This window comes from Molothrus aeneus, chromosome 4, assembly GCF_037042795.1.
Source record: "Molothrus aeneus isolate 106 chromosome 4, BPBGC_Maene_1.0, whole genome shotgun sequence".
NCBI classification, from domain to species: Eukaryota; Metazoa; Chordata; class Aves; order Passeriformes; family Icteridae; genus Molothrus; species Molothrus aeneus.
In genome coordinates, this window is record NC_089649.1 from 67,160,044 (window position 1) to 67,184,237 (window position 24,194).

Consider the following 24,194-nt stretch of genomic DNA (forward strand, 5'->3'; position numbering starts at 1 on the left):
TTCACAAAATATTTAGGAATCAATTCACTCCTTACAGAGTATTGGGCCTGATGTTTAGCTGAGTAAATCAATGCTTTTAGATTTCTTGTTTTGATTCTTCTGGCTTTTTCTATTTCAGCAATTCTAGAGACAGTTAGGAATATCAAAAGTGTTGTATAGGGCTATTACTGAACATATAGAACACTAAATGTGGGGGCTGGGAAAGAAAAGTGTGAAGAAGATTGCTGAAGTCCTTCCCCAGTTCTGTGCAAGTTTACCCTTAGTTTTAAGGGAAACTGTAACATTTTAATGTATTTTTCCCCTTTTTTCTAACCATTAATTTTATTCATAATTATGAAATGTTGTCCAAACAACTCCTAGAACAGTTCCTTAGAATCCATAACTAATAATATATCAGCAAACTGCACTGTCACTTTGAAGGACAGCTTAGGACAAGAAGTGAAGAATAATATCTTTCCTTAATTGAATCTGTAAAGGGAATTCATGGTGGTTAATTAAAATGTGGTCTGGGCAATGACTTTTCTGTTGACAAAAGGAATTACAATATGAGCTTTACATCTTTTAAAAGAATAGGTCAGATTCAGATTATGTTCACATTGACATAATTGTAGAGCATTTCTATTGATGCTAATTCATATTTATACCAGTGCTTCAGGATTAAAAATCCATTCAAGCACTTCTAGCAATACAGTGTGTCCTAGAATGGTGCTTGACACTGATTTAGTTTTAGAAGCAAAAGAAGTAAATGAGCAGCAAAGCTTCCTGAGATATAAATTGATATAAATTTATCCCAAATTTGCAGTTAAGGCAGAATACAATGGAGAAAACTTAAACTTATCATCTTGTTGTAAAGTACATTTTTCATGGTAACAATTGATAAATAAAATTCACACTCAGGCAATTAGAATAATTAATAATGCAGAGATTTGAAACAGCAGTAAAAATTGCAAGAAATCATATAACCCATCATTTAACCAGATGCTTTCTTCAGTTTCAAAACAGCAAACTCTTTTTTTTTTTAAATATAATTTCACTTTCTTCAGTTCTGGCAAAATACTGATTTAGAAAATATTTGTTCTTACAGTTTGTGTTCCCCTGAGTTTTGTTGAGAACCAAAGGGCAAATAACACGTTTTATTTCATTCAATATTTCTGGGGAAGAGCAAGTTTTTGGTTGTAGACAAGTGATATTGGCCTGTGGTCAGAAACAATAATGTCTTACATTTAATAGTCTTGTTTCTTCTGCTCTGCAATACTTTTAATACTTTTTGTGCTCTTGGGTATGTATGCCCTGAAAGCTGCTTCTTTCCTGTTAGAGTTGGTAATTCTTTTGAAAGTTTCTTTCTGTGCATTGGGGCATATGTATGGACAAGTAAAAAACCCATTTCTATATGCAGTACAATGTATCTATGAAAACCTCCCAGCCCAAAGGGTTTACATGAGGATGGCTGGCAGCATAATGATAGGAGGATTGTTAATTAAGAACATCCATTTGATATGAATTGGTTTCACACCATTTATAAAAGATTGAAATAAACCAGCCTGGTTACTTTTTGTGAGGAGGTCACAAAAGACTTGAGGTTTCCCACAATAAAATTGTGCTTTTGCATGCATTTAGTTCTCTACACTCATATTTGTGCTTCAGCCAGAGACCCTCCACAAGCACATCATCACCTCTATGGAAGCTGCTGTAGTAGAACAATGTGCATACGAAGGGGTTTTCCCTGGAACCCAAAGAAACACAAGTGTGTTTTATCACCCTGTTTGTGAATGCAAATATACCACCTCTCAGTCAATTAATTCTCTCCATATTCTCCATGCTCATTTAACTTTAGTATGTTGAGTATTGGTTTGTTCTACTTCAGGGAATTCTGCACAGTCACAGTCATATTTTCTGGAAAAATCCCTTTGCCCAGGATTCTTCTCCTGGAAAGCTGAGAAGCCTGAGAGAAAAAAAGAAAACAATAATTATCTGATTTGCTTCTCCTGTGTTTTGCTCCTTTGGAATGTGTTTGGAGATTGTTTACCAACAGGTGGTTGTTTCATTGGTTTCATGTGAATTGTTTTGACCAATCAGTGCCAAGCTGTGTTGAGACTCTGGAAAGAGTCTCGAGTTTTCATTATTATATTTTTAGCCTTCTGTAAGTATCCTTTCTGTATTCTTTAATATAGTTTAGTATAGTATTCTCTAATATAATATAGTATAATAAAATAATAAATTAGCCTTCTAAGAACATGGAGTCGGATTCATCATTCCTTCCTGCCATGGGGCACCCTGCAGGAATACAATACTGCACTGAATTCCATTGTGTGGGGTAGAGAATCCCTATCATCAGCCCTACATCCTCCTCCTTTACAAACCTTAGTTTTACAATTACATTCTCTTTATTAGGAAAGATAAATCTCATCTGTGGAGAGAACCTTTGAAATTATTAGACAGGTGAGAATTTCTTGCCACTACCTGAAGCATTGAAGTGATATCAGAAACAAATTTTCTTCAAAATATAAGATCATAGGATAGTTCAGGTTATAAGGGACTTCAGGAGGTGTCTCATCCAATCTCCTGCTCAAAGCAGGGTCAGCTTTGAGACTCATCAGGCTGCTCATGGCTTTGTCCTGTCTCACCTTAAAGCCCCCAAGGAGGGAGACTGCCCTGCATCCTTGGACCAACTGCTCCACCACTTGACCGCTTGATGTTACAATGGTGAAAACATTTTTCCTGACATCCAGTTTGAACCTCTCTTGCCTCAATATATGCCAATTGTCCCTTAGCCTCCCAATGCCCACCACTGTGAAGCATCCAGGCAGCAACTGACAGGACAAGAGGACACAGTCTTAGGCTGTGAAAAGGGAAATTTAGGTTGTATGTTAGGAAAAAGTTTTTTCCTGAAAGAGTGATAAAGTACTGGAATTGTCTACCCAGTGAGATGGTGGAGTCACCATCCCTGGAAGTTTTTAAAAAAAGATTGGACGTGGCGCTCACTAAATGTTTTGTTAGTTGAGGTGTTAGGGCATGGGTTGGATTCAATGATCTTAAAGGTCTCTTCCAGTGATTCTGTGATCTTGATGACCTCCTTAGAGGCACTGGGAGGCTACTATCAGGCTGCCTTGATCACCTTCTCTTCTCCAGGCTGAATAAAATTTCCTGTGAGCTGACTCGAGTTTATCAATATCTGTCTTGTTTGGAGGTTAGGTGAGGTCACAAAACTGGATAAAACACTCTAGAAGAGGTCTAATGCAACACTGCAAATGCTTGCAGTCTCTACTATAAGATATTCTATTGCCCTTGAATGACATAACCTATTATATACAAGCTGTCATTAAATTGGAAATTCCTAGTTTTTCTCAGTGTCATTAGATCCTATTCATAACCAAGCTAAGGAATGATGACAGAATTATACATGTAAGCAGAAGGTTTTAATGATTTTCCTATACAATTTCCATGGCAGAAGGTAAATTATTACACCTTGATCCCAAAAATGTGGTACCACTCTGACAGTGGATACAACTCCTCATTCTAATGCCACCCTTATTCTGCACTGACTCCTCACAAGTCTTGGGGTGGGAAAAAGATACTGTGCTGTGGTGGCAATTAATGGATCTTTTACTGAACTAGACCTGTGTGCAAACTGTGATGTATGGATGAGTTCCCAGAAAAGACCAATTCATTTTATTCAGTACCCCATTATTCATATGAATTAAAGATGTAACCCTAATAACTCCACAGCTATCATTCAGTAGATTTAAGATCTTTGAAAAAAATACAAGATAAATCATCAAAACTGACTGTGAAGCAGGACATACTATAAGAAAGAGTGGCATTGATGGTGGTTACTTTAGAAATATAATTTGGTGGCCTTCTACAATATTGCCACAGAGATAAAGGACTGACATTTCTACAAGTCAAAGAAAGCATCAAATTGTTCTTAGAAGGTCAACACCTTGAAAAGTAGCTTTGTAAGGTTTAAATATTTTTCCAGTGGAAATTCAACAGCAAACAAGAAGTGCAAATGTTAATAGCACAAGCTCATTTCGCTTTAGAAATGAATTGAAAGATAATAGGATTGGACTTGCTGGAAGATGCAATCCATATTTTTCACAAAACAAGAATTAATTTTTATTATTTTGATTATGCTGCTGTAGTTTTGCCCTGTTCTCCATAGCCAGTTTTCAGTTCTCTTAAACCTTTGCATTTACAGCTCCTACATAAATGCTTTCTTTTGTAAAAGCTCCCAAACACCACAATTTCTCCATCATAAAACATTCTGCTGCCTGCCACTCTGCTCCTGAGGTTTTACAACTTAGAGCTCAGAGGGTTTTGACTGAATGCAAACCTTTGGCATTGCTGAGTGTCCATAATTATGTGTCTCCATGGTAACCACAAGAGAGAAAGTATAGCTGTATAATCCTTCTTAAGTAATACACTGTTATGTTTTTCTTGGTAGACAAAGAGATTCTAGCTAGTCATAAGCATGTTAAGCAGTCTGTGAATATCAAAGTTGCACATATATTCCTTATCAGCAGAATGGAAATTGTTTTAGCAAAACTGTGAAATATGTGTTGATACCTTAGGAATATAAGCACAAAATTTTAGGAACTTCTGTTTTGAGTAAATCTGGGCAAACTAACTTCAGATTAAACATTTTGGTAAATTTTCCTTTCTCTGAATCTTACAGTTTAATAGAAAAGTCATAACTAATCATGGCAATCTGGTTGCTTGCCAGAAAAGGGGCTAAATTATTCCCTGACTAATCAAAATGGAATTTACATTCTTTTAATGTGCTATATTCCTGTGTGATAGCCTGAACTTGCTCATTTAAATGTTTCAGTACAGTGTAAATGATTCCAGAGCCAACATGAAATTGATGATACTGCTGTATTTTTAAGTAGGCTTTTTTTTTTGTTTCTCATTTCTTTAATTATTTTCGGTTAGAAAAAATACAGACTATTTTGGACAACGTAATGACTGACATTTAAAAACCAAAAGTATCTGAACACCATTTTTGTTTTATACTTTCCAGCTTTCATCCTCTGAATCTGGGTAAAGACTGCAGGAACTGTAAAACTGTTGTCATATTGACAAGAAACAGCAGAAGTTGCACACTTCTGCAAGCAAAATTTAACCCAAGGCACACTTTGGAACTTTCAGGGTCTGTAGAGACCCTGAAAAGGATAGAAAATAGGTGTACCAGAAGAGACACAAACTTGAAGAAAAATAGATATTTTGTTGAAAAAGAAAAAAACACATTTATGATACAGGCAATTTTTTTCTAAAGGGAAACTCTTTTTCCAGTTTTCCATGAGTTCTCAGCATATTCCTAATGGAACATAAAAACTGAAGAAGGAATGCAAGCATAGGTTATGATCCCACAGCATTTTTTTCTCCTACTGTTGGCCCACAGAAATTTTTCATCTGTGGTTCCCAGCCATGAAAGTAATCCATTGAGTGGAAATTTTCTTTTTTTCTGTTCTTTGTTTTCCTTCCCATCTATGAGACACATTTGGTGTTTTGATGTCCTTCACAATGTCAGAGACTGATTATGCTTAGCACAGTTTCTATTTAAAAAAATAGGACAGTTAGTCTTCAAGTTAGGATTTTCTGACAACATTACTCTGCATGTTTTTTTCTTCTTTTTTTTTCTCTCTTCACTCAGCCTTAGGGGGTGGGGGGGTAGGGAGACAAGATAATTAAATAAATTAACAGTATTTTCCCCAATGATTTCATTATGAATTCAACAAGGATAAGAATGAGGCTCTAGGTCCTGAAGAACTTAATCATGAGAAATCTGTCATGGTAAAACTCTCATTGTAAACAGGGAAAGGTCCAGTGCCAAGTTCTGCAGCCTGCAAGTATTGTCCCATTCCTGGGTAAATTCACAACACGTAGTCATGGAACCAGAATAATCTAGGCTGTGATGTGCCTTTTGCCAGCAATTTATCTTTGGAAGGAAGAGGCTATTTTGATAAATTAAATATTTCTGTGCCAGACGCAGAGCTAGTTGCTTTGTTCTCATTTTGTGTTGTCCTGGCAGTGCCACAGTAGGTTTCAGTATGTGAACTTCACTTGCTCAGTAATTGTGATGACAGACAACAAAACCTACTGAAGTTTAAGGCTATTTAATAATAAATAGCAAGCCTTGAGTAGTTTTAACAATACACTTAGCAATATACTTTCAAATTTGTGGGAAATTTGTGCAGTTCTAGCAGGCTGCATGGGCTGGATGTCATTAAATTAAAATCTCTAAGAAACCTGTGGATCTGGAATTCTGTGCGTAGGAGGGAGTGAGCTGGATGTAATTCAAGTATCATTCTTCAACAAATACTCAAAGAACGTGTACAAAAGTATCTATGAAGGCTCTGTGCTCTTTTTCTTAGTGGAGTCTAGCTCCTGGAAGAGAAATCAAGTATGGAAAACATACCATTAACATAGGATGGAGGAAGAGACCTTGGAAATAAAGGGCATGTCCATGCCTAGATGCCTTAACCTGCTACAGGATTCCCACATCTACCCAGACACAGAAGAATTGTGGCTATGGGTGCTGTAGCCATCTATGCTGAAACTTGCAATAGATTCCATGTTTTCAGCAGAATAATTGATATAAATTCCATCCAGACATCCCAGTTTATTCACCTCCTGGCTTGGATTTACCACGGGGTGGGAGGGAAGTTTCCAGTTAAAGTGCAACAAAGCTCAGACATGTTTGGTGGACAAGAGTGTGTCACTAGAGCTGTGTGGTGTGTGCTTAACCTGCGATGCCCTGGGAGCTGCATCTGGAAAATAACTGGGTTTGTTTGGGTCTTTTCCCATATGCTGCACCATCATGTTAGAGATCTGGGGAAGTACTTAAGTGACATTCCTCACAATTTCTAAAGAAAACTCTATGAAATATTATTTTCATGGTTCACTGTAAGATTTTCAATTGCTGATTAGCCATAATAGCATTTGTTAACATTACAGGTTTGGCACAAAGCCCTCTGTTTTCCCTTATTTGAAAAGTGGCTGGGAAAGTAAATAAAGATTAAACATTATTTTTTAATTGGGTCACTCTATGATGCTTATTTTTTCATAAACAATTTAAAAGTTTTTAATGATGTAGGTATATGTACTGTACTATAGAGGATGTATGATCTAACTGTAATAATGAGATTTTTATTTGGGGTTTTTTACTCTGAAGACAGCTAAGAAAAATCTCCGAGCTTCCCCAAACCACTCTTTCCAAAGAAACCACAATGTTACAGAGCCCTTTCATCATCCAGCATACAGTACTGTACACACAAAAATATACACTGTACTACTTTAAATTAATTCATATTTGCAGGAGACACAGTCTGTGTGAGTATGTGCAATTATGAAATGTAACTTTTTTTTCCTCTTGACATTTTTAGCTGCCTCACCCCTTTTATTTGAACACATACATATGGTGTGTGAGAGTGAGCAAGCTCTCTGTAAATGTTTGGAAGGAGCATCTGTCAGACAATAAAACTTACAAGAAAACATGTTTCTCATTTAAAGAGTATTCACTAGAACTATTTCAGTGTTGGAATCAGTTCATTTGTATAGCTTGGAGGCATTAATAAGAGCAAAGAACTGCAAAGGCACCAGAAAACTCAAACTGTTACTAAGAATCCAAGGTATTTTTAAAAAGCATTTTGTCTTTTTGGCATCTCTGTCTTCTGATAAGGAATCTGAACCAGCTGACAGACAGGAAACCTCTGCTAGTCCATCCAGAGGGATTGCAAACAAGAAGATGGCACGATTTTTGCAAACCTGGAAAGTCTAAAGATTGCAATAATTGTTGGACCGAAGGGACCCTCTTCAGGCATAAATAGCAAGACTCCTACTGTCTTCTCTTGCAGACCAACTCAGCTGCCAGCAAAAGCAGGTGCTCTCCCCCTACCAGTGCTCCAGAGGAATATTTAGTGAGTATTCAGAGATATTTTTACAAACTAATGTATTACTAGTGATTTACTTAAGATTGTATAGTTTTCTCAAAGGACAAAGACATTTAAAAATCAGTTTTAAGGCTGTTATTTTAAACAATTGGTGGAGTTCAACAGTCTGATGCAATTACTACGTTAATTTAAAAACAAAATTTGCACAACCTATGACAGTAACTGTAAAAAAAATACTGATTTTTTAAAACTGTGTAGTTTAAACAATCTAAAGGAATTACAATGTTTCGTATTCACATTATGACAGCAAAGTAATTTATATAAATATGAAATCTCTTTGACTTTAAATGTTATGCTATAAAACAGCCTTTGTAGAACACAAATTTAAAATAAATCATTTCTTTTGGCAAAGTAACCTGCAATTTAATCTTTAGAAGAATAAATATACCACTAATGTTTTCCACAGAAACAGTTGCTACTCTAATTAAATCAAGATGTGACTCTAATCAGATTTCAAAAGAAAATCAGAAACAGATTTTTCTCTGAGGTAGTACTATGGACAAGGATAAGATATTTTTATTTTCATTTTTATTAGAAACAATTGTCCCAGGTAAAGTTACAGGTTTGTAGTATATACCATGGAAATAACAAATCTGAAAGCATTATAGTAATGTTTTCAGAAGCATAGCAATTTTTAGTGTTCCAGATATCTGCTTTCTCTTTGGCTATAACTCATGCCACATTACATTTTATTAGGTAACTGCTATTAATTTTTGAGTTTAGAGTGACTAATATGGCTAACACTTTTTTTCTTTCTTTTCGTGTGGAAGGGAATGGAAAACCTGATGTTTGTCTACTGGTCCTGTAAAGTGATCTGGACAGTTCTTGTAACAATACTGGGTTATGCCAGCAGCCTGCCGGTGGGGGAGGATGCTCTTTGCACAGCAGAGGAACTTGCTAAGTACAGGATAATCTTCACAGGGAAATGGAGTCAGACTGCTTTCCCTAAGCAGTATCCACTCTACAGGCCCCCAGCACAGTGGTCATCCTTGCTAGGTAAGTGAAGTATGCACAGTACTAAGAGCAGATAAACCTCTTGACCTCTGTGGTCTCTTTTTCCTTAATAGTTATGTAAGATAAGTAATGAAAAGGAAAAAAAAAAAAGCCAAAGTTATTAAGAATGAAATGCAGATATTGAAGTATCCACAATGTTCTCAAAAATCTCCAACTGTTTTCAATTGACTTCTGTTTTCAATTGGCTGCAGCTGAAAGAAGCAGTGATAAGCCAAATGTTTTAGTGTTCACTCAATTTTATACACATTTTTTAAACCTCAGAAATAAAACAGAGAAAATGAAGAAATAGGGACATTCTAAATCAGACTTTTATGTCATGCCATGTATTCACTCAAATAGGTGTTACTCATAGTTCTGACTACAGCATGTGGAAAAAAAATGAATATGCCAGCAATGGTGTACGTGATTTTGCTGAAAAGGGTGAAGCATGGGCATTAATGAAAGAAATAGAAGAAGCTGGAGAGAAAATTCAGAGTGTACATGGAATCTTCTCTGCTCCTGCAATTTCCAGTGGTACAGGACAAACCTCAACTGAATTAGAAGCGCATCCAAGACATCCCTTAGTAAGTAAATGTACATAGTCATTTCAAAAGTTTATTTTATGTTACCAGCAACCAAAATTAAATATTTGAGTTCTCACTTGTAGAAACATCATGAAAAAGAATTACTAAAAAGCATGTCAAATTGCAGGGAGCACTGTACAGCTTCTATGAAGTAGAAGAGCAAAATGACATTATTTCAGAAACTTTGAGTGAAAATTACTAAAAGCAGGACTGGAGCATTCCAAAGCAAGTGATGCAATCCTGATGGATCATTTTGTTTCATTAGGTTTCATTCGTTGTACGAATTGTTCCCAGCCCTGACTGGTTTGTGGGCATTGACAGCCTAAATCTCTGTGAAGGAGACCACTGGATGGATGAAGTATCAGTAGATCTATTCCCATATGATGCTGGAACTGACAGTGGATTCACATTTTCCTCCCCAAACTTTGCCACTATTCCGCAGGACACAGTTACAGAGGTAGGTGCATGGACATAGTTTAGCACTTCATACTGAAATGTTTTGAGTCTTCCCTTTAAAAGATAACTCATCTAAAATAGTGAAACTGATTTCAGTATTTGAGAGAGCTGATGCTCTCTATATGTGGATTTATTACACAGCTGATATACCTACTGCTTTTGTTTACCTTCTGAATCTTTGAAATTTATTAGGTAAATGTAAATGGTTTATGAGAATTTGTCTTTACATTTTTTGGAAAAGATGACAATTCTTGTAGATGATATTTAACAATCCTTAAAGTGCCAGGAAAATGAAAATACCAAAGTCCTGACATCACCAAATGTGAATCTAACCAGGAAAATTCTTAGTAGTGAATACTGCTGTGAGGAGGAGTTTTCAGTTGAAAGCATTGCTGAAACCTGAAACTGCAACATTTGAGGGAAAGGACCTAAAGGAAAGCAGAGAACTTCACTGTGGTGACATGGCTTTCAATCTCTATTGCTTATTTCATCCTCTCTATGCCCCATACTTTGCTTTTGCCATTTAAGAGAGGTGGTAAATGAAGGATTTTGATTCAAATTGTTTGAATACTATAAGTATTCATTTAATCCTTTCTTAAAGGTGAGTTTTTCTAGCAACAAATGCTGTGCTGATGAGTAATGAGGAAAGGAAGAGAGAAGCATTTGGCCTCTAATATCCTTATGACAGCTCCTGTAGCACATCTAATATTATTGTTTAATACTCATGTATTCTTCTTGTAATAACATCCAGTTCCTTCTGTCAAATCTTTTCATACATTACTGGACCTCCTACCACAGTCCTGTATCCAGCCAAGTACCCTGCATTAAAAATTCTGGGCTGACCAGCATAGTTATGTGAACTATGTGTTCATAGAAACTGGTTGTATGCAAATTGTGATTTACAAACACGATTTTACAGTTACCTTCTTAGTTTTTTTTAATATTCCTCTTTTTATTTCACAGATCACTTGTTCCTCTCCAAGTCACCCAGCAAACTCATTTTATTATCCCAAACTCAAAATTTTGCCACCAATTGCTCAAGTAACAATGGTGAAAATAAAGAAAAGCCAGCTAGGTCTTTCTGCACCTTTTATTAATCTTCCAGCTAAAAGCAATGAAATAATAGACACTGTCTCAGGTAAGTGATTAGAAGATGTTCTCAATTCTGTTATTTCCATTCACTCAGAAGTATGTGAAATCTGGCAGGTGATGTGGATGAAACAGGTGATCAGACAGAATATTCTGCTATCTGCATAGGAATAGTTCAAGACTCACAAATGGGAAATAAAACAAGCCAGTCAACATAAAAGAGAATTCCTGAAAGAATAAGTAAGGGATTGCATATTTCAGCTGTGGTTCAAAGGACTGGGCTATATCCAGAGTAAGAGCTACCCAAGCCTTTGTATCAGTGTAGCTCAGTGAATTTTACAAGAAACAAATGACACTCAATCAGAATCAGCATTCCCAAACTCTTTGCAAGTTTGACGTAAATATTCATCCTTAAGGTTTTACATGACAATGAAGCCAAGAACCATTATTGTTGTTTCTTTCTGGGTCAGAGCTTGGCAGTTATGTGCAATAAAATTTATATAATTCGATTTATTTGGACATATTTTCAATAGAGACCTAAATCCTGAAATAAAAAGAAAGTTCTCTCTCATTTTTATTTTCTCAAAAATATTAGCTAATAATCTTGAATAGATAGGAAGACATGCAAACTACTGACTCAAGTCAATCATAAGGGAGATTTTCAAATCTCTGAATTAAAATACTTATATTGTTAGCAAAATATTTGCTCCAAGGGACCAATGTATTCCCAAAAGAGTTGCCATGTTCCAGAAGCTTCTCCAGATTGTCTGGAGATGGCCTATCTCTAGCACTCTGCTGGTCACCTTACAACCACTAAAATACAGCTTATTCTCTGCTCAGTTCATGTGTTATTTGTAATTTTATAAATGTACTTATCAATTTATAGTGGTTTAATGTATTCCTATTAGTAAACAATACATATGCAAAGTGGGTGTTACACATCTCATTTACAGTTATATGTTCTTCCCATAAGATTTGAAAGGAATATTTGGCACTATTCATGATATAAATTTAAAACTGCCTTTAAAGTATAGTATTTCAAATATAATTTTTAATCACAAATCCCACTATCTTTGTATGAACCAGTATATTAAACCAGTTTAAAAACTTATTCAATCAAAAGGGCAGATTTAATTACCAGAGGTCAAGCAGTGTCCCTCATTCCCTCTAGAGACATAAGAATGAGTGATGACAGCAGAACTGGTGAGTTCACTGTAATGCCAGAAATTTATACCAGGTGTCACACATTTAGTGTGGCATTAAAGGATGGGCTTGTGCACACCTCTTTTACCCACAAATTCTGTAACAGGCAGCTTTGATGCCACTTCCTGTGACAAGCAGTATTTTAATTTTTATGATTTTTACTTTAGATGGAAGCATACATTATGGATAGCACTTCAGAGTTTCTAACTTCTTTTCTTGCACTTAATGAAAATTATGTTGAAATGCTTTCAGCATTAGAAAGATTCTAGTGACAGAATATCCTTATTGGCAAAGGGAAGAATAGCGTACACACCAAAAAATAGCAAGATGATTTAATGATAAAAAATGGGACTTTATTTCTGAAGCAAATTGGAACAAAAGTAAAATGGAGTTTGATATGAACAACTCTAGGAACAATAGCTGCCTGCAAAGAAATATAAATATACCTAAATATACCAGAGGAAAAGCTTTAATCTCAGTGTTTTAGTTAGTCATGAAAAGGAAAATTAGTTATAAAAGTTGACAGTAATGTTTTTTAATTCAATCTTTTGAGTACAATCATTTTAAGCATAATTTTCTTTTAAGGAATTCTGTATTTTTATTCAAGACATAATATGCTTCAGAACTGATATAATACCTCAGACAGGCTCTAGACTGCAATAACAATAACACCAATAAGTTTAGGAGCTGAAACCAGGTTTTTTTTTTAATTTATGAGACAACACTGATTTGATGGATATCACATGTATTTTGTATCAGAAAGGATGCTGTTTGATGATCATTCCTTAATGCTTTTCCAACTGTGTATTTGACTTAAGTACAACTTGATGTAAAGTGCACTCTTTGCTGTGTGTGTTGCAGAAACACCCCTGGACTGTGAGGTTTCACAATGGTCCTCGTGGGGGCTCTGCAGAGGGGTCTGCAGAGAAACAGGGACCAAGATCAGAACTCGTTTTGTACTTCTTCAGCCTGCCAATAATGGAATGCCTTGTCCAAACCTGGATGAAGAAACAGGATGTGAACCAGAAAATTGTGTCTGAAATAAAGAAAAGATAATAATTAAGATAATTTAAAAGTAGGATAAGTTTAAATCTAAACTACATGTCAATCAATGTTCTTTGTCATTTGGATACGCTGCACTATTTTGCTGAAAAGCTGCATTAGAGTGGGTTTGAAAGTTATTATTTAATATCAAGATTTTGGGGGGTTAAATTCCTAAGATTTAGTAGGACAACAGTACTGGATAATTTAAAGAACAAAAACCCCCAAATAAATCCTTCCTCCAAATACACTGTAAGTTCTTGGAGTACCCTCTAGTGGCAGAAAAGAAGCAATTTGGAAAGATCGTACTTCACATTTTTACTTCATAGTAAAAATCTTTCAATCACAAAGTCTAAACTAATAACCTCCTTAAATATTGTAATTTGTTTATCTACACCTATTTATACCTAGAAAATAGTTTTTCCTTCTAAATTATGTTTTTATAATTTATTGGCATTTTTGTCATCTTTCTAACCTTGCTTAATGTGCATTTCCTCAGAAACTACTTACAAAAGTCAGAGTGACCAGATGTTTGCAGTGTGGTTAAGACAATAATGGAACTGAGTAAACTTGTCTTGAGACTTTTGAATAAATGAAAATGTCTTTTTATTTTTCTTTCTCAAAAGTGAGAAGAATAACTGCCATGAGGACACTCAGCCAACAAAATTACTAGAAAAAAATCTGAAGTGTGGATAGTAGTAGAAAACATCTGAGCTGAATTAAAAGTGTTAGCTGAGATTCAAAAACTGATTGTTGGTGTGTGTCCCTCATTAGACAACTTTAATCTCAAAGTTAACACTGTTGAGCATAACATAAATTATATAATTAACCTTATATATGCAGTAAATGTGTCCATGTTTCTTTATATGTGTTTGCTGCTATTTGTGTATATATTACCTAAAATTGAGGTATGCACAAGTCTAACAAAACACATGTCAGAAACTGTTCCTGCCTGCAAGTTTTAATGCTCAAATAACTTATAAAATGAATGCAACATCTGCTTTATGAAGAGCTGTGACTACCAACTAGGAAAAGAATTTTGGAATAATACTTATTCAATAGAATAAGTTTTAAGTCAGCTCACAAAACTTTTACAGCACACTGCAATTTTACAAATATACAGCACAGGTATTGAACAGGAGAGTTGATTTGAATAGGTTCCTTCTGGAATATACCAAATACAAGATGATTTCTCTTGTCCTTAAAGGAGCACACTGTATTCTCCATAGGGTTAAATATTTCTCTGTATTTTTTTTTCCAGGAGAGATATCTTGCAAAGATACAAATAAATTTGAAACTTTATCAGACTAAACTTCACTGGTCCTGCAAATGCTGATAAATACACAATTGTTAGAACTAAGTGTAGGAATTTCTGCTCTTCTCTCATTCTTCAGATTCCCACTGTTTGTTCAAAATTGTTCATTTACACAAGTTGTTCAATCACAAAATTGCACACTTGCTATTTTTTAAAGTTCCCTCTATTTCCACTCTATAATGGGAGTAGTGTTACTACACTATTCTGTGTTTAGTTAAAGGTTAGTATTTTTCTTTCTTCTTTTTATTAGTTTTAACCATTCTGTGTTTTCTGTTACACTTATTTACTACCTGTTTACACATTTATCATCATATCAGAAAACATAAGCATATATTGTAGTATATATTTAAATATTCTCAGAGGGTAGGAGTTTATTTCAAATTGATTGTCAAGAGACAAATTAAGCTCAATAAAGTTTTTGGGCAGATATCAGATGCAATTCTAAATTATGCCTTAGGAAAAACAAGCTCAAAACCTACAAGGTATCCTTTGAGGTACTTTCCTGGAAATTCTCTAAACACTACAGTTTTTCTTCTTCACATGCCCAGAATAAATAAAGGCCCAGACCCAGTGGAAGAATACCTGCATTTGTATTAACACACACGCCATGAACCTGGGATTTCACTCCTACAGGATTTAATTTGAGTGGAGGATTCCCAGTGTTTGCTCAAACTCCTGGAGACGAAAGTTTTCCAAAGTACACTGAAGGAGAAAGGATAAGGACAAGGAGTAGAAAGAGACTATGTAACCAGCACACCTCAGAAAACTCCAGTCAGTGATACATAACTTTACTATTTTAGGGTGTTTACATACATGAATATTCACTGCATCTTCCTTCAAAAACAGAAGCTTCCTATACAGCCAGTTACCTGGATATGGGGATTTTTGTAAGCTGTAAATTCAGGAGACCTTGGTAAATATATTCTTTAAGGATGCCTCTGTGCATTGCTTGGCCATAAATATAATTCCAGCTATTCCCTTTGGAAACCACAGGGATGGAGCCATTACTTGGCAAGACTGTGGATTCAGTGAATGAAATGCATTCTAGTGATGGAGCACATTTCTGATAGCATTTATCTATTAAACTGATTTGTGAGGAACATTATCCCTGCACAGATATTGCTAGGACTTCGTAGCTTCAGCAGCCTTGGAATTCCCTTAAAGATTTTGGGACCAGGAAGAAACACAGAGAAGCTCTTCCTTCCTTTTCCCTTGTATCTCATGTTACAGATGGTTGGCAACCAAGATGCTGAGGTCCAAAATACATGAGATTTAAGGAAGGAAATAGGCAAATTAATTTCTGGGTTAAGCTAATCTCAGAAAGCACTTTGGAAAGAAGCTTGAAATGGATTTGTAAAGACAATTCTTTTCAAGAATATCTCACAGAAAGAATCAGCTTTGATGCCTTGGCAGATGTTCTTGCATAATGAAAGATGTGGTTAATGTTAAAATGTAGCAACAAAAAAGTCACCACAGAATTAAACTGCGGTCCTACAAAAATAAGCAACACGAAATTAAATTCCTATAATGGAATAAGTGTGAAAACAAAATATCTGAGACTATCTGATGCTATTTAAGGCAAAAAGCTTCATTTCATTATATTCCCAGTCCCATTTAATTGAAGTACATTGGGAATAACTGATCTGTCATGAATGATCCAACATAATAAAGTAACTCAGACTATTCCATGACAATATTTAACACTCCCAAGAAATAAATCTAACACTCAATACAGCAATTCTGGTATCAGCCAGATGTTGTTCAATGGGATTTTTGCAGTATGCAGAAGTTCTGTCTGTGACAATTTACAGAACTTTGAATGCCTGAGACAAATTACAGCATTTTTACAGAATGCCTGAGACAAATTTACAGAACTCTGAATGCCTGAGACAAAAGAAAGCTCTCAGTATGCTGCACAACAACCTGATTACTTGGAGACTAAATTATTTTTGTTTGCTTCAAGCAAACAAAAATAAGTACAGAAAGTACAGAAGTACTAGCCAGCATTCACCAGCCAAAAGTACAGAAGAAATGTGTCCCTTCCAATGGGTGTGGGCAGAGTCAAGGATTAAGCGGTGTCACCTTGTATATCTTGTGTTCTACCACTGGAACTCAGAATTTCAGAAGCCACAAGTACTCAACAAAAGCTAAAAGCTCACAGCCTACAGACAAACCAATATTTCCTGCAGGTATGAGTATGGCATGGGAATTTATGCAGGTGCATGACAGTCAACATCACCTGTAGTAGAGGGGCAAAAGTCCAATATTATGAGATGAGATCCTGTATAATCAAAAATTATTTCTGATGCATAAGTGCTGAAGTAGTAAAGGAGTCCTAACATCCCCCCTGACATTCCTAAGGATTCAACAGCCATGAGATGCAATTTTTATCCCTCTATCCATATGGGGTCAAAGCAGTAATGTGTAAGGAATCAGTTCTCTTTGCCTGAGAACCTTTCAATATGGGGATGCTGATGGGTGATTTTTGGAGATGAGCTAATACTTGTGCTAAAACTTCCATGAAGATACTGCATGCTGTGAAATGGAGTGAACCCAGGATGGTCCTGTGCCAGTGCTACACAGACATTCCTTTATTGAGACAACTTCATAGATGGCAGGTGCAGTGAAGGGTAATAAACATGAATTCATCCTCCTTTTGCAGATGTGAAATAATCCCCAAAATTTTTATTTAGGTTACAGATATTGAAGATGAAGGGTTGTGCACCCTTCTTCCTTGACACAAGAAAAATATGTGCTCTTGTGCAATTGGGATAACATCAATTTTATGAGGAAAGATGGGTCTTCCTGACTGGAAATTATTCCAGAGGTGGGTCCTCCCTGCTGGAAATGACCATTCAGAGCCACCTTTCAGACAGACTGATCTCCACTTACTGGACAAAGAACATTTAAATGATAAATGAGTTTGCAATCAGACATACACATTGGTCAATATTAGTACAAAGAATAAAAATAAGAACCTCAATGACTGTTTGATTTACACTATAACTTTCTTCAGAGAAGGTATTAGGAAGTATCTAAGAAATAGTCATTCCTATATTAAAAATCTTATTCTGAAAGTGTTCATGTTGTTATTTTCCCCTACAATAACATTTTCACTAATGGATTATTTGATTATTCAAGTTCTTTCAACTTCTTTAGAGTTCTCTTATGTAGTGCCAGTGGGTTTTAATCAGGTGCCTACATTTGTACAATGATTTAGGATGGAAATTAAAAGTTTGCTTAATAAAAGAGGAGTGAAGCTCTGGAATAATCACCCAGAATTGATGGGAAATAATAACTTCATTTAAGTGGAAAATGAGCAGTTTATGGAACGAGGTAGCCAATGTAGTTGCCTACAGTAATCTAGGGAAGTGATCTCAAGCACCTGAGAGGCCCTTTCAGCTTCATGCTCTTCTAAATATATAAAATAAATTTTAATCTAGATGCTGGGAAAGCAGAAAGAATTTTAAAGTTGTCTTTTCTGTGTTATCTCATTCTCCAGAACATGCTGTAGTTATTTATAAATGTGTAACCACCAGCTGCCTTTTCTCACAGTTTTTTTTTCCTCTCAAAAATACTCTGATAAGCAGCAAACAAGGAACAACCACAGGACTACAGGCATTTGTGTGTAACTATCTTCAAAAGCAGTACAGCAGGGATATATAAAAAACATGAAAAGCAAATTAATAGGATTTCTTATGAACTTCTGGATTTCTTTTTCACTCGCTTTGTATTTTCACATTGGAGAAAGAGAAGAGAAATGCATAATTGAAGATATTCCCAGTGACACCCTGGTAGTTGGTAGGTACCTGTCAATGCTTTATGATGATCTAACCCAGGCAGTAACAAAGATAACTGGAAATGTAACAGCAACTTCTGTGACTGATGAATATGGTAAAAAACCAGAAAAGGGCACTCTGAAAATAACTCCCTGCAGCAGGGATTAGGTTTAAAGTCCTCAAACATTGTGTGTATACATCACACAAAGAAAAGCAGGTTTTCAGAGTGCTTTACTGACTAAACAGAGAAAAAGAATAGTTTTTAATTCTACAGCTGTGGAATTGCTGCTTCCATGTGTGCTTCTGCATGTTCTGACTGATGTACTCATTCATATCAGGATTTCTGTAACATGGTTTTCCCCATATGAATGGGAAAGTTACTTTTTTGATAAGTGCTGGTCTGAAAAGAGACAATTCACGATGCACTGAAGTTTCATTTCTCCTCTGATACAAGAAGCACATTAAATTAATCGACAAGACTGTAAATGTAAGATTTCAAGGGGATAGTAAAAAATAATACAAATGAATCTTTTCTTTTAAATAATATGATAAGAGTGAAAGACAATCCATAAAATGCAATTTGAGTACAGCACATTATGCTTTTGGAGGTCTCAGTCTGCCTTCTAGAGGCTAATCTTCCCAGAGCATTAGGAGTAATTAGAAAGTTTTTCTTGTTAATTAACCCTTTTTTGTAGTACTTTAGATCATTTTCTACTGTAGTAAAAATTTATTGCATTTCACTCTGTTATGAAGTACCCCTGAACAATATTAATCATAAACACATTAAAAACATACATACATTTTTCCTGAAAAAGCATCAAAGATGTTTAATGTTAAGCTATGTTTTACTTAACAGATTTATCTCTGTTTTTATTCAGGGAATCACAAAGTGCAACGCTGGGATTTACATATGCGTGACTTTCTTGAATCTGCTCCTGGATTGGGAATGTTTGTGACTGTCACAAGCCCTACTAGTGAGGTAAAAATGCTTTATGAAAATTTCTTTACAATTTATGACTTGACTTCTGGCACTGGCAGGCAGCACTATCTAAAAATAAAAGACACTTCTGAGGAAGAAGTAAATCTACAATCTACCAGCTAGTTCAGCATTTTGGTGCTGAAAGATAAAAGTAAAAATAATTACAATAGTTGATAAATATGTATAAGGACAATTTTTGAATTACTACCAGATCTGGGAAACAGTGTCAATAAGAAGAATTAGTGACAACTGAGAAAACAAGTTAAATGAAAAATAAAACCCCAAAATTGACCAATGAAGTAAGAGGGTAGAGAATCCACTTGAGCAGCAGAAAGGTGCGCTGATGACAAACAAAACCCAAAGTCAAGGTCACCAAGGCTGCTCGTAGCCCTCATGCAGAGCAGCTGCCTGAAGTGTGAGCTTTTTCAGCAGTGGACAACTTATTTCCCTGCCTAGGCAAGGTGTCAGTTTTCAGACTTTGAATGCTTTAGAGAGTATTGGCTTTTGTACATTGCAAAATTCCGTATTATTTTCATGTTCACTGTGAGGTAAAATTGTTTCGTTTTCTTTAAATGAGTTCTGAAATTTGGATGAATTTAATGATGTCAGCAGCTTAACTGATTCCTTTTTGCATTCAATTCACAGTACTTTTTTTTGATTTATTTATTGGTAGTTATAAATTACAAACCCAATGCATATATCTAAATTGCAGGTACTGTTGTCAAAACTGTATGGGCCACAAGGGACCTTTACATTTACATCCTACATCTCTGGGGAGCATATCATCTGTTTCCAGTCTAACTCCACAAGATTTGCAGTGATTGCAGGAAGTAAACTGGTAGGTGTATTTCCTAAACAGTCTTTGTTGTAACAGTATAAATCATTACCAATAGCTGGATTAGAAGTTGGTCTAACTTCTACCAGATAATTCAACGTTTTTGAGAGATTAAGGAAAGCAAACATAGAATTATGCAGATAAAAAGACAAAAAGACTCTTCTCATATTTAAAAAGTCAGCATTCAAGAGGCAGGACTAAGGATAGAGAGATTTAATGTTTGTAATGTGCTTTGAATGTGAAAGATTCTGATCATTAAGAACAACTAATTTGAATCAAAAAGACAAATATGTAAGATTGACTAACACAATCATTTGACATAAAGATATTCCATGTATTCACTAACTTAGATTGGATGGCCAACGAAAATGTAACATTTTAGTTTTAGAAAGATATTCAAATGAAGAATATGTCAGCATATTTGTTATTGTCTACTCCCAGCAAAGTTGGTTTTAATGGAGATTTGTGGGGGAAAAAAAGCCATCAGAGGTGATAGCATGGCTCTAAATTTTTTTTTCTTGCAGCAAAATAAAATTTATAAATACTGTTTTGAAATTTTATCGATTTGCTGCTTCCCAAAACCAGGGGAGAATTACTCTCTAGAACGGTTTGGGGCTTTTTCTCTTCAGCTGACAGCAAAAGAGTTAAATAACCAGTTAAATAACCAAATATCATCTTCTAAATGAGTTAAGGTAAGCTAAATCTCATCCTAGCTGTGCACTTCAGAAACATGTAGATAACACAGAAATAACAATACTGGAGTAGGATTATTACACTGGAATAACAAGATGTTCTTACAGACTGATTTATAGAAATTAATGGAAATTTAATCATATACATTGCAAAAGCAATTAGCTCTAATCATCAAAAAAAATTGTGGAGCTTATCAACTAGAGAGAGTTAGGGGGATAAAGCTTTGGTTGGTCACAGTTAACTATGCACCATGAATGTGATTCTGAGGATGTGCAGGTATTTTATCTGGAGTAAATGGGGGTGTATTAGCATTATTTTACATGATACATGCACCATGTAGAGTTCTGACCATCCTATATAAAAGATGCCAAGAGATGCAGGGAAGGAGAACATTAATATCACAAATATTAAATAATGTTTGTTTGAGAACACAGAGATAAAAAAGGAACATACTGTCCTTTTTAATTATATCTGGAGGAAAAAAGGTCACAAAAGGAAAAACATTCTTTAGTGAAGATAAATCTTTAACTGTTCTTTGTAAGAATCATATGGTTATCCGAACTCTTTCAAACAAAAATAAAGAAATTAATGGACCACAAGGTTGTGAGATGGATTTCTACCTATACAGTTAGGTAACTTCAAGACAACTGAAAGAAACTACACTCTTCATTTATGGCTGATCTCTGAGCAGACCTAACTTCTATTATGGTAATATCAGTTTCTAGGGTTTTGAAGATTATTTGTTTGGCTAAAACCTTTTTATTTTCTCTTAGGCATTAACTGGCTTCTAGGAGAAGTTTCCCCCACTAGTTTTAGTAGAATTTTTCATGCATGCCAAAATAAGTTGCAAAACATTGCAAATTCCATTCTTCTCTCTTCTTTCCATGATACACTATTGCTTGGCTGGCTTGAGGCATTTTTGCTATAGATCATACAACAGCCTGGAGGATATTGGGAGACATTCCAACTTGGATAAATAATGTGAAGAAAACAGTTATGTGAGGGAACCTAGAACTGTATTTGTAAAAAGACTCCAACAGTACTATTAAAAATAGTAATTTCTGCAATATCAGGATGAAATGTGAAATATAATGAGCAGTCTTTTTTTTTTAAACTACTTTGGACAAAGGCAACATTTTAATGCTGGTTGAATCAAAACTAGCATAAAATAATGCCCGAAAATTAGTGAAGATTGTAAATTTGTATAACTAATTTAAAAATAAAATTAAGAAACACTTCAAATTTTCCACCTGACTCCAAATTTAGGAGGAATTCTAATTTTTATAAGCAATTAAAACTATTTTCCTGCAATGATCTTAAGAGGAAATTTTCCATTGTTTAATTTTTATTCTAAGGAACTTTGAAAAACAGAAGATACATTAATGAGAACATTTTTTTCTTTTTGCAGCGCATCCATTTGGACATCAGAGTTGGAGAACATTTTTTGGATGAATCTGGTATTCAAGCCAAAGACAAAGTGAATGAAGTTAATATCAGACTAGAGAATCTAATTGAGCAAATTCATCATGTAACCAGAGAACAAGAGTATGAAAGAGTATGTATGTCCCCTAATGTAAATGTTAAAAAATATTGTACATTGGCTTATTGATTTATGAAGTATTATGTTTATTATCCAATTGCAGGGCTGTTTTTAACTAACTCATAAAAATCTATAGATATTTAAAATAGTCTCCATTTCCTTGCAAAATATTTTTAAGTGGTTACATAAGACTATTAATCACTGTGGGCTCATGCTTGTAGCAGCAGGTGTTATTTTCTAGCAGCAGGTGTTATTTTAAAGCAGGATTTTCCAAGCAGAGTTTTCTTGGTCAGACTCAGCCACAGCAGCCGAGCTTTTGGTAGGTACCATTGTGGGTGATGCTGTTATTTCCACGCTGCCCTGGGCACACAAACTCCATTGAGTGGGAAGGAAATGACTGAGTGTGTATTTATATATCCCCATGAAGTGTACATTTATATATCCCTTCTTCAAACAAGTGTACACCCATTCACTTTTCTATATGCACACAGATAGACTGAGAAATGTATCCACTCATTACCCAATACTCGTTACCCAGTTTGAAATGGATCAACTTGTCACCCAAAACCAGAAATTTGACTGCAAAAGGGCTCTTGACAGCAAATTATATAAACCTAAACAGGTTAAAATCTGTACTGATGGAACATGTTTAGCACAATGCATCTTCTGTGAACAGGGGAAGCTCTGTTTACCTTCCTGCTTCAGGATGCAGTGTGCCTGCTTCTCAGTTTTGATTTGTGCAATATCCACCGTACAGATAAGTACAAACCTTCATTTTTATCCACATGGAAAAATGTTTTTGTTCACCACTATGCAGAAGAGGGATGCCTTTCTGGTTACCATGAAACACAGATGGCAAAAGGTAATAATTATGCTTTTCCTTTATTCTCTAGGAGCGTGAAGAAAAATTTCGGAAAACAAGCGAAGAAACCAACAGCAATATTTTGTGGTGGGCTATAGTACAAACACTAATCCTCATCTCTGTTGGAATCTGGCAAATCAAATCTCTCAGAGATTTCTTCATATCTAAGAAGCTTGTTTAAGTTCTATAAAGTCAATGCAGAGATTCAAAAATTGCGCACCATGTAACACTGAACATCCAAAGAAAAAGAAACCCTGCACCTATGAGAAAATTGCTTGTGTAGAACTCTCAACCTTCTCTCATCTTCTGCTCTAACTCTGGTTTCTCCAGCAAGGTCACAACCTCTGGCATCCCCTCACGTTTTGCTCCTTGAATCCCATCTTTTGTCATTTTCTTTCCCCATCTATGGATGTAAAGCTAAATATAGAAGAGTCAGTGACTAAGGCAGAATTTAAGTTCAGTATTTAATGAAGGATATTTAATTTAGGTTAAATCTAAAATAAAGTTTCCTAAGATTTTAAATTACTCTGCTTGCTGAGTAATCTTATTTGGCACTACCATGAACAGTTCAGCACTTCAGACTGACTAGGATTCAGATAGTAAACAGAGAAATAATTACATCCCTGTGGTGCTTAATTGGGTGAGAGTGTCTTGAACTCAATCTATGTGTGTGTGTAACACCTAAATATAATTGTGAATGCTTTCTCGTAAAATATTCAGAGTTTGAACCGATCAGTGGTGGCAGCAATTATCATAGAAGAGGGAGAGCCCAGACAAGCAATTTGGAATTATACTTACTTTTTCTTCCAGAAAAGCCCTTAACATTAGGTTATGGAATTGATGATGATCAGATGCCTCCCACAGTTGTTTACA

General features: G+C 35.3%; 2 protein-coding genes across 2 annotated transcripts; both read left to right on the forward strand.

Annotated features, from left to right (window-relative positions):
* Positions 1 to 7,834: 7,834 nt before the first annotated feature.
* Positions 7,835 to 14,630, forward strand: SPON2 (spondin 2). The gene is made up of 6 exons (XM_066549231.1): positions 7,835 to 7,919; positions 8,723 to 8,948; positions 9,306 to 9,529; positions 9,795 to 9,986; positions 10,949 to 11,123; positions 13,139 to 14,630. The coding sequence occupies exons 2-6, from the start codon at positions 8,726 to 8,728 to the stop codon at positions 13,315 to 13,317; spliced, it is 993 nt and encodes a 330-aa protein (XP_066405328.1). The 5' UTR covers positions 7,835 to 7,919; positions 8,723 to 8,725; the 3' UTR covers positions 13,318 to 14,630.
* Positions 14,631 to 18,304: 3,674 nt separating this feature from the next.
* Positions 18,305 to 23,663, forward strand: LOC136556182 (transmembrane emp24 domain-containing protein 11-like). Its single transcript, XM_066549232.1, has 5 exons — positions 18,305 to 18,434; positions 19,291 to 19,391; positions 20,104 to 20,229; positions 22,328 to 22,474; positions 23,353 to 23,663. The coding sequence occupies exons 1-5, from the start codon at positions 18,305 to 18,307 to the stop codon at positions 23,500 to 23,502; spliced, it is 654 nt and encodes a 217-aa protein (XP_066405329.1). The 3' UTR covers positions 23,503 to 23,663.
* Positions 23,664 to 24,194: the final 531 nt, after the last annotated feature.